At 44.6% G+C, this 18,771-nt stretch overlaps 1 protein-coding gene across 1 annotated transcript in view; it reads left to right on the forward strand.

Annotated features, from left to right (window-relative positions):
* Positions 1 to 370: 370 nt before the first annotated feature.
* LOC122924050 (transmembrane protease serine 3-like) overlaps positions 371 to 18,771 on the forward strand; it is a gene marked incomplete at its 5' end in the record, with an annotated part of 37,844 nt that continues 19,443 nt past the window's right edge. The window contains 7 exons of the mRNA XM_044274965.1: positions 371 to 424; positions 9,080 to 9,185; positions 9,587 to 9,724; positions 13,518 to 13,661; positions 14,116 to 14,260; positions 15,278 to 15,400; positions 15,483 to 15,526. Of these exons, the coding sequence (XP_044130900.1) occupies positions 371 to 424; positions 9,080 to 9,185; positions 9,587 to 9,724; positions 13,518 to 13,661; positions 14,116 to 14,260; positions 15,278 to 15,400; positions 15,483 to 15,526 (754 nt within the window). The remainder of the gene's footprint in view (positions 425 to 9,079; positions 9,186 to 9,586; positions 9,725 to 13,517; positions 13,662 to 14,115; positions 14,261 to 15,277; positions 15,401 to 15,482; positions 15,527 to 18,771) is intronic.

The raw sequence follows: 18,771 nt of genomic DNA on the forward strand, positions 1-18,771 counted from the left end.
AACGTTACATACAGATGCACCAGTGTCATGTCCTTACATATCTGACACAATTTTTTCACAAAGTTGTGTCAGAAAAAAAGATTCTGTGTTGGAAAATCTATTAGGCCTCATGCACACGACCGTGTCTGTGTGCTGTCCGCGTACTTGGGTCCGCGGTCCGCATTCTGGGTGATCTGTGAGGTTTTCTGCATTCGTATATCGGTTCTGCAAAAAGATAGAACCAGTCCTATACTTGGCTGCAAAACAGACCCATTGAAGTCAATGAGTCCGCAAAAAATGCGGATGCAAAATACCTACGGCGTGTGCAGGGGACGGTGCAGTTGTATCAGTCACACAGCGACGTAAACCTCATATTTTTGATATTTTTTAGGTATCAAAAAGAATCTCTGTATTTGATATTTTCCCAGAAGACAACAGAACTCAGGTGAGTGCGCCGAATATACTGAGGGCTGGCCGAGGGCGCACGAGAGGCATGGCGACCGCATGGAGACGGGTTGTATGGGGCAAATCTGTAGCGCTAGTGGTTAGACCTGTAACCGTCAGACTGTTCACATGCTGCAGTTTTGTCGCAGTTCTGACACACTTACAGATGGTTCTATATAAATCCGCTCATATATATAGTGGTGTGTGCCATAAAACCGGTACCGTGTAGTCACAAACGCGCGCAGTTTGCCGTGAACTGCCCTTCGATGTCATGTGCACTGCTGCAGCCAATCCCTGGCCTCAGAGGTATACAGAGCAATCATTGGCTAAGACAAAAATATTTGCAGATGGCGCAGTCATTTTTTACTTGTTTTCACTACTAGAAAACTGTCCCGATAACTCCCCCGCGGTATTTTTTTATATATTTTTCACGCTGCTTTTTTCAGATTTTTTTTCCTGTTTTTTTTCATCTAGCCGGATGTATTGCTAAAGTCTAATGTGAATTATGAAATTTAGCACAAAGCTTTTTTTCTGCTGTTTTATTGTGCAGCATGTGAGCAGCATTGTGTTATTTGGTCACTTAGACGTCTCTGTGAAAGCTAAAAATGTCTGAAAAAAATGCCTGTTAACAGTATTCATAAACAAGCCAGAAAAACAGGAAAAACCTTTTAGTTACCAAAAAGAGAAGCTGAAAAAAACTGTAATGTGGATTTTCTAATACTGTCTAATCTTTTACTATGGAATAAAAAATGTTCAGTACCTGATAAGTAATGTAGTGTATGTACACAGTGACTGTACCAGCAGAATAGTGAGTGCAGCTCTGGAGTATAATACAGGATGTAACTCAGGATCAGTACAGGATAAGTAATGTATGTACACAGTGGCTGCACCAGCAGAATAGTGAGTGCAGCTCTGGAGTATAATACAGGATGTAACTCAGGATCAGTACAGGATAAGTAATGTATGTACACAGTGACTGCACCAGCAGAATAGTGAATGCAGCTCTGGAGTATAATACAGGATGTAACTCAGGATCAGTACAGGATAAGTAATGTATGTACACAGTGACTGCACCAGCAGAATAGTGAGTGCAGCTCTGGAGTATAATACAGGATGTAACTCAGGATCAGTACAGGATAAGTGATGTATGTACACAGTGACTGCACCAGCAGAATAGTGAGTGCAGCTCTGGAGTATAATGCAGGATGTAACTCAGGGTCAGTACAGGATAAGTAATGTATGTACACAGTGACTGCACCAGCAGAATGGTGAGTGCAGCTCTGGAGTATAATACAGGATGTAACTCAGGATAAGTACAGGATAAGTAATGTATGTACACAGTGACTGCACCAGCAGAATAGTGAGTGCAGCTCTGGAGTATAATACAGGATGTAACTCTGGATCAGTACAGGATAAGTAATGTATGTACACAGTGACTGCACCAGCAGAATAGTGAGTGCAGCTCTGGAGTATAATACAGGATGTAACTCAGGATCAGTACAGGATAAGTGATGTATGTACACAGTGACTGCACCAGCAGAATAGTGAGTGCAGCTCTGGAGTATAATGCAGGATGTAACTCAGGATCAGTACAGGATAAGTAATGTATGTACACAGTGACTGCACCAGCAGAATAGTGAGTGCAGCTCTGGAGTATAATACAGGATGTAACTCAGGATCAGTACAGGATAAGTAATGTATGTACACAGTGACTGCACCAGCAGAATAGTGAGTGCAGCTCTGGAGTATAATACAGGATGTAACTCATGGATCAGTACAGGATAAGTAATGTATGTACATCAGTGACTGCACCAGCAGAATAGTGAGTGCAGCTCTGGAGTATAATACAGGATGTAACTCAGGGATCAGTACAGGATAAGTAATGTATGTACACAGTGACTGCACCAGCAGAATAGTGAGTGCAGCTCTGGAGTATAATACAGGATGTAACTCAGGGTCAGTACAGGATAAGTAATGTATGTACATAGTGACTGCACCAGCATAATAGTGAGTGCAGCTCTGGAGTATAATACAGGATGTAACTCAGGGTCAGTACAGGATAAGTAATGTATGTACACAGTGACTGCACCAGCAGAATAGTGAGTGCAGCTCTGGAGTATAATACAGGGATGTAACTCAGGGATCAGTACAGGATAAGTAATGTATGTACACAGTGACTGCACCAGCAGAATAGTGAGTGCAGCTCTGGAGTATAATACAGGATGTAACTCAGGGTCAGTACAGGATAAGTAATGTATGTACACAGTGACTGCACCAGCAGAATAGTGAGTGCAGCTCTGGAGTATAATACAGGATGTAACTCAGGGTCAGTACAGGATAAGTAATGTATGTACACAGTGACTGCACCAGCAGAATAGTGAGTGCAGCTCTGGAGTATAATACAGGATGTAACTCAGGGTCAGTACAGGATAAGTAATGTATGTACACAGTGACTGCACCAGCAGAATAGTGAGTGCAGCTCTGGAGTATAATACAGGATGTAACTCAGGATCAGTACAGGATAAGTAATGTATGTTACACAGTGACTGCACCAGCAGAATAGTGAGTGCAGCTCTGAGTATAATACAGGATGTAACTCAGGATCAGTACAGGATAGTAATGTATGTACATAGTGACTGCACCAGCAGAATAGTGAGTGCAGCTCTGGAGTATAATACAGGATGTAACTCAGGATCAGTACAGGATAAGTAATGTATGTAACAGTGACTGCACCAGCAGAATAGTGAGCTGCAGCTCTGGAGTATAATACAGGATGTAACTCAGGATCAGTACAGGATAAGTATGTATGTACACAAGTGACTGCACCAGCAGAATAGTGAGTGCAGCTCTGGAGTATAATACAGGATGTAACTCAGGATCAGTACAGGATAAGTAATGTATGTACACAGTGACTGCACCAGCAGAATAGTGAGTGCAGCTCTGGAGTATAATACAGGATGTAACTCAGGATCAGTACAGGATAAGTAATGTATGTACACAGTGACTGCACCAGCAGAATAGTGAGTGCAGCTCTGGAGTATAATACAGGATGTAACTCAGGATCAGTACAGGATAAGTAATGTATGTACACAATGACTGCACCAGCAGAACAGCGAGTGCAGCTCTGGAGTATAATACAGGATGTGACTCAGGATCAGTACAGGATAAGTAATGTATGTTACACAGTGACTGCACCAGCAGAATAGTGAGTGCAGCTCTGGAGTATAATACAGGGATGTAACTCAGGATCAGTACAGGATAAGTAATGTATGTATGTACACAGATGACTGCACCAGCAGAATAGTGAGTGCAGCTCTGGACTATAATACAGGGATGTAACTCAGGATCAGTACAGGATAAGTAATGTATGTACACAGTGACTGCACCAGGCAGAATAGTGAGTGCAGCTCTGGAGTATAATACAGGATGTAACTCAGGATCAGTACAGGATAAGTGATGTATGTACACAGTGACTGCACCAGCAGAATAGTGAGTGCAGCTCTGGACTATAATACAGGATGTAACTCAGGATCAGTACAGGATAAGTAATGTAATGTATGTACACAGTGACTGCACCAGCAGAATAGTGAGTGCAGCTCTGGAGTATAATACAGGGATGTAACTCAGGATCAGTACAGGATAAGTAATGTATGTACACAGTGACTGCACCAGCAGAATAGTGAGTGCAGCTCTGGAGTATAATACAGGATGTAACTCAGGATCAGTACACGATAAGTAATGTATGTACACAGTGACTGCACCAGCAGAATAGTGAGTGCAGCTCTGGAGTATAATACAGGGTGTAAATCAGGATCAGTACAGGATAAGTAATGTATGTACACAGTGACTGCACCAGCAGAATAGTGAGTGCAGCTCTGGAGTATAATACAGGATGTGACTCAGGATCAGTACAGGATAAGTAATGTATGTACACAGTGACTGCACCAGCAGAATAGTGAGTGCAGCTCTGGAGTATAATACAGGATGTAACTCAGGATCAGTACAGGATAAGTAATGTATGTACACAGTGACTGCACCAGCAGAATAGTGAGTGCAGCTCTGGAGTATAATACAGGATGTAACTCAGGATCAGTACAGGATAAGTAATGTATGTACACAGTGACTGCACCAGCAGAATAGTGAGTGCAGCTCTGGAGTATAATACAGGATGTAACTCAGGGATCAGTACAGGATAAGTAATGTATGTACACAATGACTGCACCAGCAGAATAGTGAGTGCAGCTCTGGAGTATAATACAGGATGTAACTCAGGATCAGTACAGGATAAGTAATGTATGTACACAATGACTGCACCAGCAGAACAGCGAGTGCAGCTCTGGAGTATAATACAGGATGTGACTCAGGATCAGTACAGGATAAGTAATGTATGTACACAGTGACTGCACCAGCAGAATAGTGAGTGCAGCTCTGGAGTATAATACAGGATGTAACTCAGGATCAGTACAGGATAAGTAATGTAATGTATGTACACAATGACTGCACCAGCAGAATAGTGAGTGCAGCTCTGGACTATAATACAGGGTGTAACTCAGGATCAGTACAAGATAAGTAATGTATGTACACAGTGACTGCACCAGCAGAATAGTGAGTGCAGCTCTGGAGTATAATACAGGATGTAACTCAGGATCAGTACAGGATAAGTGATGTATGTACACAGTGACTGCACCAGCAGAATAGTGAGTGCAGCTCTGGACTATAATACAGGATGTAACTCAGGATCAGTACAGGATAAGTAATGTATGTACACAATGACTGCACCAGCAGAATAGTGAGTGCAGCTCTGGAGTATAATACAGGGTGTAACTCAGGATCAGTACAGGATAAGTAATGTATGTACACAGTGACTGCACCAGCAGAATAGTGAGTGCAGCTCTGGAGTATAATACAGGATGTAACTCAGGATCAGTACAGGATAAGTAATGTATGTACACAGTGACTGCACCAGCAGAATAGTGAGTGCAGCTCTGGAGTATAATACAGGATGTGAACTCAGGATCAGTACAGGATAAGTAATGTATGTACACAGTGACTGCACCAGGCAGAATAGTGAGTGCAGCTCTGGAGTATAATACAGGATGTAACTCAGGATCAGTACAGGATAAGTAATGTATGTACACAGTGACTGCACCAGCAGAATAGTGAGTGCAGCTCTGGAGCTATAATACATGGATGTAACTCAGGATCAGTACAGGATAAGTAATGTATGTACACAGTGACTGCACCAGCAGAATAGTGAGTGCAGCTCTGGAGTATAATACAGGGTGTAACTCAGGATCAGTACAGGATAAGTAATGTATGTACACAGTGACTGCACCAGCAGAATAGTGAGTGCAGCTCTGGAGTATAATACAGGGTGTAACTCAGGATCAGTACAGGATAAGTAATGTATGTACACAGTGACTGCACCAGCAGAATAGTGAGTGCAGCTCTGGAGTATAATACAGGATGTAACTCAGGATCAGTACAGGATAAGTAATGTATGTACACAGTGACTGCACCAGCAGAATAGTGAGTGCAGCTCTGGAGTATAATACAGGATGTAACTCAGGATCAGTACAGGATAAGTAATGTATGTACACAGTGACTGCACCAGCAGAATAGTGAGTGCAGCTCTGGAGTATAATACAGGATGTAACTCAGGATCAGTACAGGATAAGTAATGTATGTACACAGTGACTGCACCAGCAGAATAGTGAGTGCAGCTCTGGAGTATAATACAGGATGTAACTCAGGGATCAGTACAGGATAAGTAATGTATGTACACAGTGACTGCACCAGCAGAATAGTGAGTGCAGCTCTGGAGTATAATACAGGATGTAACTCAGGGATCAGTACAGGATAAGTAATGTATGTACACAGTGACTGCACCAGCAGAATAGTGAGTGCAGCTCTGGAGTATAATACAGGATGTAACTCAGGGATCAGTACAGGATAAGTAATGTATGTACACAGTGACTGCACCAGCAGAATAGTGAGTGCAGCTCTGGAGTATAATACAGGATGTAACTCAGGATCAGTACAGGATAAGTAATGTATGTACACAGTGACTGCACCAGCAGAATAGTGAGTGCAGCTCTGGAGTATAATACAGGATGTAACTCAGGATCAGTACAGGATAAGTAATGTATGTACACAATGACTGCACCAGCAGAATAGTGAGTGCAGCTCTGGAGTATAATACAGGATGTAACTCAGGATCAGTACAGGATAAGTAATGTATGTACACAGTGACTGCACCAGCAGAATAGTGAGTGCAGCTCTGGAGTATAATACAGGATGTAACTCAGGATCAGTACAGGATAAGTAATGTATGTACACAGTGACTGCACCAGCAGAATAGTGAGTGCAGCTCTGGAGTATAATACAGGATGTAACTCAGGATCAGTACAGATAAGTAATGTATGTACACAGTGACTGCACCAGCAGAATAGTGAGTGCAGCTCTGGAGTATAATACAGGATGTAACTCAGGATCAGTACAGGATAAGTGATGTATGTACAGCAGTGACTGCACCAGCAGAATAGTGAGTGCAGCTCTGGAGTATAATACAGGATGTAACTCAGGATCAGTACAGGATAAGTATGTAATGTATGTACACAGTGACTGCACCAGCAGAATAGTGAGTGCAGCTCTGGAGTATAATACAGGGATGTAACTCAGGATCAGTACAGGATAAGTAATGTATGTACACAGTGACTGCACCAGCAGAATAGTGAGTGCAGCTCTGGAGTATAATACAGGATGTAACTCAGGATCAGTACAGGATAAGTAATGTATGTACACAGTGACTGCACCAGCAGAATAGTGAGTGCAGCTCTGGAGTATAATACAGGATGTAACTCAGGATCAGTACAGGATAAGTAATGTATGTACACAGTGACTGCCACCAGCAGAATAGTGAGTGCAGCTCTGGAGTATAATACAGGATGTAACTCAGGATCAGTACAGGATAAGTAATGTATGTACACAATGACTGCACCAGCAGAATAGTGAGTGCAGCTCTGGACTATAATACAGGGTGTAACTCAGGATCAGTACAGGATAAGTAATGTATGTACACAGTGACTGCACCGGCAGAATAGTGAGTGCAGCTCTGGAGTATAATACAGGATGTAACTCAGGATCAGTACAGGATAAGTGATGTATGTACACAGTGACTGCACCAGCAGAATAGTGAGTGCAGCTCTGGAGTATAATACAGGATGTAACTCAGGATCAGTACAGGATAAGTAATGTAATGTATGTACACAATGACTGCACCAGCAGAATAGTGAGTGCAGCTCTGGAGTATAATACAGGGTGTAACTCAGGATCAGTACAGGATAAGTAATGTATGTACACAGTGACTGCACCAGCAGAATAGTGAGTGCAGCTCTGGAGTATAATACAGGATGTAACTCAGGATCAGTACAGGATAAGTAATGTATGTACACAATGACTGCACCAGCAGAATAGTGAGTGCAGCTCTGGAGTATAATACAGGGTGTAACTCAGGATCAGTACAGGATAAGTAATGTATGTACACAGTGACTGCACCAGCAGAATAGTGAGTGCAGCTCTGGAGTATAATACAGGATGTAACTCAGGATCAGTACAGGATAAGTAATGTATGTACACAGTAACTGCACCAGCAGAATAGTAAATGCAGCTCTGGAGTATAATTCAGGATGTAACTCAGGATCAGTACAGGATAAGTAATGTATGTACACAGTGACTGCACCAGCAGAAAAGTGAGTGCAGCTCTGGAGTATAATACAGGACGTAACTCAGGATCAGTACAGGATAAGTAATGTATGTACACAGTGACTACGCCAGCAGAATTGTGAGTTCAGCTCTGGAGTATAATACAGGATGTAATTCAGGATCAGTACAGGATAAGTAATGGATGTACACAGTGACTCCACCAGCAGAATAGTGAGTGCAGCTCTGGAGTATAATACAGGATGTAACTCAGGATCAGTACAGGATAAGTAATGTATGTACACAGTGACTGCACCAGCAGAATAGTGAGTGCAGCTCTGGAGTATAATACAGGATGTAACTCAGGATCAGTACAGGATAAGTAATGTATGTACACAGTGACTGCACCAGCAGAATAGTGAGTGCAGCTCTGGAGTATAATGCAGGATGTAATGAATGTATGCAGTGACTGTACCAGCAGATCCTGCTTGGGATTTTGTATATTGCCTATGACAGGCATGCTGAACCTGCGGCCCTCCAGCTGTTGTAAAACTACAACTCCCACAATGCCCTGCTGTAGGCTGATAGCTGTAGGCTGTTCAGGCATGCTAGGAGTTGTAGTTTTGAACAAGAGCTGGAGGGCCGCAGGTTGAGCATGCCTGGCCTATGACGTGTCCACTATCATCACAGCTATTGTCCCTTACGATTAGATGAGGCTGACTGCAAGGCATTATGGACAAGGCCACCTGGACAGGGTCATGTGATCTTCCTTCGTTATCTTCTTAGCTGTGTATTTTGATGTGTAAAATGGCAGATATCATTTTTATGGATTTATGTGGAATGAACCCAAAAAACTTTGGATTTGTTGGAAACTGAAGTTTTTGAAAAACTTTGCAATGAATTTTATTCCGTTCACATCTTGACACCGTTGTCTTCTCCTTCTTCATGTTTTCAGGATGTGTCCCCCTTAGGTACCGGAGAAGAAACCACAGTGGAGGCCTATGCTGTACAGCCAGTGGATGAGGCTGCCGTCATCATCTCAACAGTCACTGAGCTGCAGAGTGAGGGGACCGCGGGGCTAACCAGGGGTTGGTGGGAGATTTGGGACTTAGGTGGCTCATTGACAACTAAACCAGTGTTCAGCACATGATAAGAAGCCTCCATCTTTAATTTGGCTGGCAGTGCCCATTCCTGACAGGACCTTAGCCTGTGCCAAGTGCTAGATCTGCCCATTAAGGTAGAGGAAATCTGCAGTAGTAGTGGTCTAAGGACGGGGGTTGGAAGTTCAGAGTATGCAGTATGATCTTCCTGTAATGGTCCTGACCCAGGTGCATGTGTGCCCATGGATGATACACGAGAGCGTAGAGCATGTTCCCCTAGAAGCCATGAGCCCAGTCTCTATCCATTAGCTATCAAGCCCTCCTGGTGACAGCAGGTAACACATTATTGTCTTCTGGAATAGATGTTTCTGGATCTGAGACCTTGTGCCGTTCAGAGGAGAAATCGCCCCTGTGCTCCATACATCGTATGTCCAGAATCCTCATCCACATCTCCATCGTCCTGTCCATTGTAGCAGCATCTCTGTCTGTGCTTCTAATCTGTAAGTACGAAAAGTACAGTCAATCCCCCACTAAAGTGATTATCCCACCACTAAATTATTCTACTTATTGCAAACAACATAAAAATGAACAGTGTTTGTCATTTACATGTATTAAGTGAACAGTTTTAACATTTACATACATAGTATGGCTCTACCTGGTGTTCAGTTACTTACATAGTATGGCACCCCCTGGTGTTCAGTTACTTACATAGTATGGCGCCCCCTGGTGTTCAGTTACTTACATAGTATGGCTCCACCTGGTGTTCAGTAACTTACATAGTATGGCTCCACCTAGTGTTCAGTTACTTACATAGTATGGCTCCACCTGGTGCTCAGTTACTTACATAGTATGGCTCCACCTGGTGATCAGTTACTTACATAGTATGGCTCCACCTGGTGATCAGTTACTTACATAGTATGGCTCTACCTGGTGTTCAGTTACTTACATAGTATAGCCCCACCTGGTGATCAGTTACTTACATAATATGGCTCCACCTGGTGGTCAGTTACTTACATAGTATGGCTCCACCTGGTGATCAGTTACTTACATAGCATGGCTCCCCCTGGTGTTCAGTTACTTACATAGTATGGCTCCACCTGGTGGTCAGTTACTTACACAGTATGGCTCTACCTGGTGTTCAGTTACTTACATAGTATGGCGCCCCCTGGTGTTTAGTTACTTACATAGTATGGCTCCACCTGGTGTTCAGTTACTTACATAGTATGGCACCCCCTGGTGTTCAGTTACTTACACAGTATGGCTCCACCTTGTGTTCAGTTACTTACATAGTATGGCTCCACCTGGTGATCAGTTACTTACATAGTATGGCTCCACCTGGTGATCAGTTACTTACACAGTATGGCTCCACCTTGTGTTCAGTTAATTACATAGTATGGCACCCCTGGTGTTCAGTTACTTACATAGTATGGCGCCCCCTGGTGTTCAGTTACTTACATAGTATGGCACCACCTGGTGATCAGTTACTTACACAGTATGGCTCCACCTTGTGTTCAGTTAATTACATAGTATGGCTCTACCTGGTGTTCAGTTACTTACATAGTATGGCACCCCCTGGTGTTCAGTTACTTACATAGTATGGCGCCCCCTGGTGTTCAGTTACTTACATAGTATGGCGCCCCCTGGTGTTCAGTTACTTACATAGTATGGCGCCCCCTGGTGTTCAGTTACTTACATAGTATGGCTCCACCTGGTGTTCAGTTACTTACATAGTATGGCTCCACCTGGTGTTCAGTTACTTACATAGTATGGCTCCACCTGGTGATCAGTTACTTACATAGTATGACGCCACCTGGTGTTCAGTTTCTTACATAGTATGGCTCCACTTGGTGTTCAGTTACTTACATAATATAGCTCCACCTGGTGTTCGGTTACTTACATAGTATGGCTCCACCTGGTGGTCAGTTACTTACATAGTATGGCTCCACCTGGTGTTCAGTTACTTACACAGTATGGCTCCACCTGGTGTTCAGATACTTACATAGTATAGCTCCACCTGGTATTCAGTTACTGACAAAGTATGGCGCCACCTGGTGTTCAGTTGCCTACATAGTATGGCTCCACCTGGTGTTCAGATACTTACAAAGTATGGCGCCACCTGGTGTTCAGTTGCCTACATAGTATGGCTCCGCCTGGTGTTCAGTTACTTACATAGTATGGCTCCACCTGGTGTTCAGTTACTTACATAGTATCGCTCCACCTGCTGTTCAGTTACTTACATAGTATGGCTCCACCTGGTGGTCAGTTACTTACATAGTATAGCTCCTCCTGGTGTTCAGTTACTTACATAGTATGGCTCCACCTGGTGTTCAGTTACTTACATAGTGTGGCTCAACCTGGTGTTTAGTTACTTACATAGTATGGCTCCACCTGGTGTTCAGTTACTTACATAGTATGGCTCCACCTGGTGTTCAGTTACTTACATAGTATGGCGCCCCCTGGTGTTCAGTTACTTACTTAGTATGGCTCCTCCTGGTGGTCAGTTACTTACATAGTATGGCTCCACCTGGTGTTCAGTTACTTACTTAGTATGGCTCCACCTGATGTTCAGTTACTTACATAGTATGGCTCCACCTGGTGTTCAGTTACTTACCCAGTATGGCTCCACCTGATGTTCAGTTACTTACATAGTATGGCTCCACCTGGTGGTCAGTTACTTACATAGTATGGCTCCACCTGGTGTTCAGTTACTTACATAGTATGGCTCCACCTGATGTTCAGTTACTTACATAGTATGGCTCCACCTGGTGTTCAGTTACTTACCCAGTATGGCTCCACCTGATGTTCAGTTACTTACATAGTATGGCTCCACCTGGTGTTCAGTTACTTACATAGTATGGCTCCACCTGGTGATCAGTTACTTACATAGTATGACGCCACCTGGTGTTCAGTTTCTTACATAGTATGGCTCCACTTGGTGTTCAGTTACTTACATAATATGGCTCCACCTGGTGTTCTGTTACTTACATAGTATGGCTCCACCTGGTGGTCAGTTACTTACATAGTATGGCTCCACCTGGTGTTCAGTTACTTACACAGTATGGCTCCACCTGGTGTTCAGATACTTACATAGTATAGCTCCACCTGGTATTCAGTTACTTACATAGTATAGCTCCACCTGGTGTTCAGTTACTGACATAGTATCGCTCCACCTGCTGTTCAGTTAGTTACATAGTATGGCTCCACCTGGTGTTCAGTTACTTACATAGTATCGCTCCACCTGCTGTTCAGTTACTTACATAGTATGGCTCCACCTGGTGGTCAGTTACTTACATAGTATAGCTCCTCCTGGTGTTCAGTTACTTACATAGTATGGCTCCACCTGGTGTTCAGTTACTTACATAGTATGGCTCAACCTGGTGTTTAGTTACTTACATAGTATGGCTCCACCTGGTGTTCAGTTACTTACATAGTATGGCTCCACCTGGTGTTCAGTTACTTACATAGTATGGCGCCCCCTGGTGTTCAGTTACTTACTTAGTATGGCTCCTCCTGGTGGTCAGTTACTTACATAGTATGGCGCCCCCTGGTGTTCAGTTACTTACATAGTATTGCTCCACCTGGTGTTCAGTTACTTACAGAGTATGGCTCCACCTGGTGTTCAGTTACTTACACAGTATGGCTCCACCTGATGTTCAGTTACTTACATAGTATGGCTCCACCTGGTGGTCAGTTACTTACATAGTATAGCTCCTCCTGGTGTTCAGTTACTTACATAGTATGGCTCCACCTGGTGTTCAGTTACTTACATAGTATAGCTCCTCCTGGTGTTCAGTTACTTACATAGTATGGCTCCTCCTGGTGTTCAGTTACTTACATAGTATGGCTCCACCTGGTGGTCAGTTACTTACATAGTATGGCTCCACCTGGTCTTCAGTTACTTACATAGTATGGCTCCACCTGGTGGTCAGTTACTTACATAAGGGGTCTCTTAGTTGGGTGGCAGAACTATAAATGCTACAGATCTGAGTCCCTGAGCGTCGAGCTCCATCTCCGGATCCTGCGCTGTCACGCTCCCCCCACTCTACTAAGGGGTAGATGACAGTTCTTTCCTCCATTCACATTCAAAGCTGCACTTCTAGTTCTGCTGGCTGCTGCTTGAAATCCATTCTCCTTTTTGCTGACAGGTTTTTACACAGGTCCTGTCCACTGACCGATCCGTTACCCGTTCATTACCGCCTATTTCCCACAATGCACCTCAGCTGGACATGGGGAGCCTGAGCAGGTCCTTGTGTTTGCAGTGATGTACCCCTCACTCTCTGACGTTTCCCGCAGTGCAGTATTTCTACCGTCCTGCGGTGCAGCGCGCCTGTCCGGACTATTTGGAGGCATGCGCTCCCTCGTTAAACTGTTCCCATGCAGATGGTGCCAACCTCTGCCCGCCTAGCAGACAGCCAAGCAATCGGACCCTGGCCAGCGGTGAGAACGGGTTTGAGGACTTTTCTGCATGTTCAGTGTACAGTGTGGTGTGTTACCATGTGCTCTCTTCTCCATTCACATCTAAAGCTGCATTCATGCTGGCTGCAGCTGCTATGCTTGACAGTGGTGGGAGGTGCAGCATTACCTCCTGCTGCTGAGCATACTTTATGTAGACACTGAACCAGCAGGGATATGCAGTGATACGAGCAACAGGAAATTTGCAGAATTTTGAATGCAGCTTTGGGTGTGACTACAGTATATTATGTCATGTCACTGAAAAGAATCATATATACAAGAAGCTCCACTTTAATGATCGTTGTTGCCTTTGCTGTCAGTGAAGTGTGATGCTTGATATTCGTCACCAGATTGCTGTGGCTGTGGGCCGCAGAGCTGGGCCAAGCAGAATTATTGCCTCCAGAGCATCTAATCCTAGGCATGAACATTGCATTACCAGAATACCGGAATCCTGTGCTGCTGCTGACTGGCGGCTCGCTGCTTCAAGTCTACAGCGTGAACAGCGGGCGGTATTACACTGTGTGTCACCAGGGCTGGGAGACCTCACATGGCTGGACAGTCTGCAGAGAACTGGGGTTCAATAGGTAATAACGGGGCGCCCTGTGCCTCCTCTTCTGCTACGTTCCTGCTGCTGTCTTCACTAGCCCTCATGTGTGAGCACAGGGTCGATCCTGCATCGATTTCACCTTGTACATGCCACGAGAGAGCTTCTCTTCCTTGTACTAGAGCATGAGACCCCCTCTCTCCTCCTGCAGAGGCTGCTGTGGTGCTCTGCTCTCTCTACACTTGTACACAGGGGTCCTCTCAGAAAATGGCCTTTATCCTGTAGATGCAGTTAATACGAGGCACTTACTAATGTATGGTGATTCTCTATATTGCCTCCTTTGCCGGCTTGATTCATTTTTCCATCACATTATACACTGCTCATTTGTTACGACACTGCCCATAGCTACGACCACCCTGTAGCCCAGCAGCGGTGGTCGTACTCTCACATTATAGGGAAAAGTGTCGGCCTCTCTGGTGGCTGGGACGTTGGGAGCGTGCATAGTCTGGCACTTTTCTCTGTAGTGTGGAAGCACGGCCACCCCAGCTGGATTGTAGGGTGGTCGTAACCATTGAAACGAGCAGTGTATAATGTGATGGAAAAAAAAATCCAGCCAGCAAAGGAGGCAACATGGAGAATCACAATACATTAGTAAGTGCCGGGTATTAACTTTAAGTGCCATTTGCTGAAGTGACAACACCTCTTTAACTGCCTTGTGTGAGCTTTCCTCCCTATCTAGAGGCTGTGTGAGCTGCCCTCCTCGAATGCTTTTCCCCCTCTCCACTTTCTGATCTGCCATGTACAACCTCTTCCCCCTCCCTGCTGCTATCTCTATCCCTGAGAGGTGGAGAACAGAGAGACTCTTCACAAACGGGAGCGGAGGAGCATACACGTGCCTGGCATGTATCTGGCAGCCGGGGACCCCCATAGGCTCCTCCGAACCCTTCATGACTTGATGACCTCCATCTTTCTTGTTCTTCAACCTTTATGGGCACAGCCTTCATTAAACCCACAAATCAGTGGGGTTGTGTAACACTCTTCCTCTCCCCCCTGCCAGCCACACAGTATTATCTTCCCCGCTGCCCCTCGGAGGCACAGAGCCTGCCTGCCGAGAATCCTTTGCGGTGATGAATAAAACCACCGGATCTCCCAGTAACTTGGATGGATTCCTGAATCCTGTGTAAGTAATGCATCCAGGATCCTGACACCAGGGGGCGCTCAGTGCATGACTCATTATTGCTGTCATTTGTATTCTCTTACAGAGAGAACTGTCCAGATGAAGAGGGCGTATCGCTGCAGTGCACGGGTGAGACCCCATTCAGGATCGGGGCAGAGAGTAGTCAGGAGGGACCGAGGCAACATCTGCCACCCCCTCCAAAAGGGGTACATCAGCATGCCCACCTACCCCATATGATTGAGAGACACATTGACCCAGCACATTTGCAGGTCGCTGTGATTGTCACTGATTGGTGGCTGCCATTAGGGTATGAATACTGCAGATGGCGCTGTGGAGCTCTGAGGCTGATGCAGTCACATGGCGCTATGGCAGCACTCCGAGCACTGTTGTGTACGCTGCACTGAAATGGATTTGCAGGTCTTACAATTTGAACTTGGAAAAAATTGACTTCTTGCAGTTTGATTTCTGACCACTAGATGGCGATACAGAGAAGACCAGTGCAGGATCAGCCTCAGAGCTGCAATCGCTAGAATAATTGCGTGCCAGGCCACGCACTGCAAAGCGGGTAGAAGAGAAAACCACCGCACTCAAGTTGCTGTTTTGTTAAATGCTTATTTTTATTTTTGAAAAGCTCTTTTGATTTTTTTGTATACCACTGAGCACCATCTTGACCACAGAAGAGTGCCATTCAACTCTCTCCTCATACTGTATAGCGGGGGCCTGTTAACCGGACAAACCCCATAAACGTCACTAGAATCGTCTACAATATCCATTGTCTTCTATGGTGCACATAATGGACATTGGCTCCTCCCCTTCCTTGCACATAATTGTTTTCTCTGCTATTATTTTTCCCAAAAAAGTTTTAAAAAATTTAAAGTGACTGACAGAATCTCCCGATGTCTGCCAGACAAAGATAGAGTGCCCACTTAATAACCTCTACTCACTTTGGTCTCTGCCATAGGTATGTCCATCCAATAACCCCAGGCGAGCAAGGAGTTAACCTTTCCAGTGAATTTCCACCTTTTCTTAATTTTTATAGCAGTAAGAATGTTATCTGTCCTGCACCCACCAGTCTTCTCCTTCCTGTCGGGCCCGGCTGCCAGAGGTGCTTCCTTCCTCTCTTGTAGGCTGTAGGCCTGCTGCCTGTAGGACACGTGGCGCCTCCAGGTCTTAAAGAGCCAGTGTGCGCACACCCTAATCTTCCCCAATCAAAGGCTGGTCACACAGAGACACGTAAGGCACCTTCCTCTGCAGGAGGGTGACTGAGCAATAGCTTCCAGTTTGCTAGCTCCTGCTAAGGTGTGCTGCTTTATGTTCATTTGCCCATGTACCAACTCTTCCTGGATTTTTAAACTTCACTGCCTCTCCTGACTCCACACTGGTGCTCCAGAGACTACTCCAAGAGGTAGTAGCCTGGTGTTTCCCCTGCAGTGAAGTCCATATTCCTGTATAGGGGTTAAAGGATGAATACCAGAGGGCCACTTAGATAATGCCTCCAAGCTACGTCTGTTCTAGTGACACAGTTGGTCCACATCCGCTGCATAACAAGGAGCCACAGAAACAAAAATCCTGCATCGACATAGATTAAATAGCCTGCTGATATATACAGCCACCACTCGAGGAAACTCTGGAGATTACTGCATACAGATATATACAGTCACCACTAGAGGAAGCTCAGGAGATTACTGCATACAGATATATACAGTCACCACTAGGGGGAGCTCAGGAGATTACTACATACAGATATATACAGCCACCACTAGAGGGAGCTCAGAAGATTACTACATACAGATATATACAGCCACCACTAGAAGGAGCTCAGGAGATTACTACATACAGATATATACAGCCACCACTAGAGGGAACTCTGGAGATTACTGCATACAGATATATACAGTCATATACAGTCACCACTAGAGGGAGCTCAGGAGATTACTACATACAGATATATACAGCCACCACTAGAGGGAGCTCAGAAGATTACTACATACAGATATATACAGCCACCACTAGAGGGAGCTCAGGAGAATACTACATACAGATATATACAGCCACCACTAGAGGGAACTCTGGAGATTACTACCGGTACATACAGATATATACAACCACCACTAGAGGGAACTAAGGAGATTACTACATACAGATATATACAGCCACCACTAGAGGGAACTAAGGAGATTACTACATACAGATATATACAGCCACCACTAGAGGGAGCTCAGGAGATTACTACATACAGATATATACAGCCACCACTAGAGGGAACTAAGGAGATTACTACATACAGATATATACAGCCACCACTAGAGGGAACTAAGGAGATTACTACATACAGATATATACAGACACCACTGGAGGGAGCTCAGAAGATTACTACATACAGATATATACAGCCACCACTAGAGGGAGCTCAGGAGATTACTACATACAGATATATACAGCCACCACTAGAGGGAGCTCAGGAGCTTACTGCATACAGATATATACAGCCACCACTAGAGGGAGTTCAGGAGATTACTACATACAGATATATACAACCACCACTAGAGGGAACTAAGGAGATTACTACATACAGATATATACAGCCACCACTAGAGGGAACTAAGGAGATTACTACATACAGATATATACAGCCACCACTAGAGGGAGCTCAGGAGATTACTACATACAGATATATACAGCCACCACTAGAGGGAACTAAGGAGATTACTACATACAGATATATACAGCCACCACTAGAGGGAGCTCAGAAGATTACTACATACAGATATATACAGCCACCACTAGAGGGAGCTCAGGAGATTACTACATACAGATATATACAGCCACCACTAGAGGGAGCTCAGGAGCTTACTGCATACAGATATATACAGCCACCACTAGAGGGAGCTCAGGAGATTACTGCATACAGATATATACAGCCACCACTAGAGGGAACTCAGGAGATTACTACATACAGATATATACAGCCACCACTAGAGGGAGCTCAGGAGATTACTACATACAAATATATACAGCCACCACTAGAGGGAGCTCAGGAGATTACTACATACAGATATATACAGCCACCACTAGAGGGCGCTCAGGAGATTACTACATACAGATATATACAGCCACCACTAGGAGGAGCTCAGGAGATTACTACATACAGATATATACAGCTACCACTAGAGGGAGCTCAGGAGATTACTGCATACAGATATATACAGCCACCACTAGAGGGAGCTCAGGAGATTACTACATACAGATATATACAGCCACCACTAGAGGGAGCTCAGGAGATTACTACATACAGATATATACAGTCACCACTAGAGGGAGCTCAGGAGATTACTACATACAGATATATACAGCCACCACTAGAGGGAGCTCAG

The sequence above is a fragment of the Bufo gargarizans genome, unplaced genomic scaffold (assembly GCF_014858855.1).
Source record: "Bufo gargarizans isolate SCDJY-AF-19 unplaced genomic scaffold, ASM1485885v1 original_scaffold_2179_pilon, whole genome shotgun sequence".
NCBI lineage: Eukaryota > Metazoa > Chordata > Amphibia > Anura > Bufonidae > Bufo > Bufo gargarizans.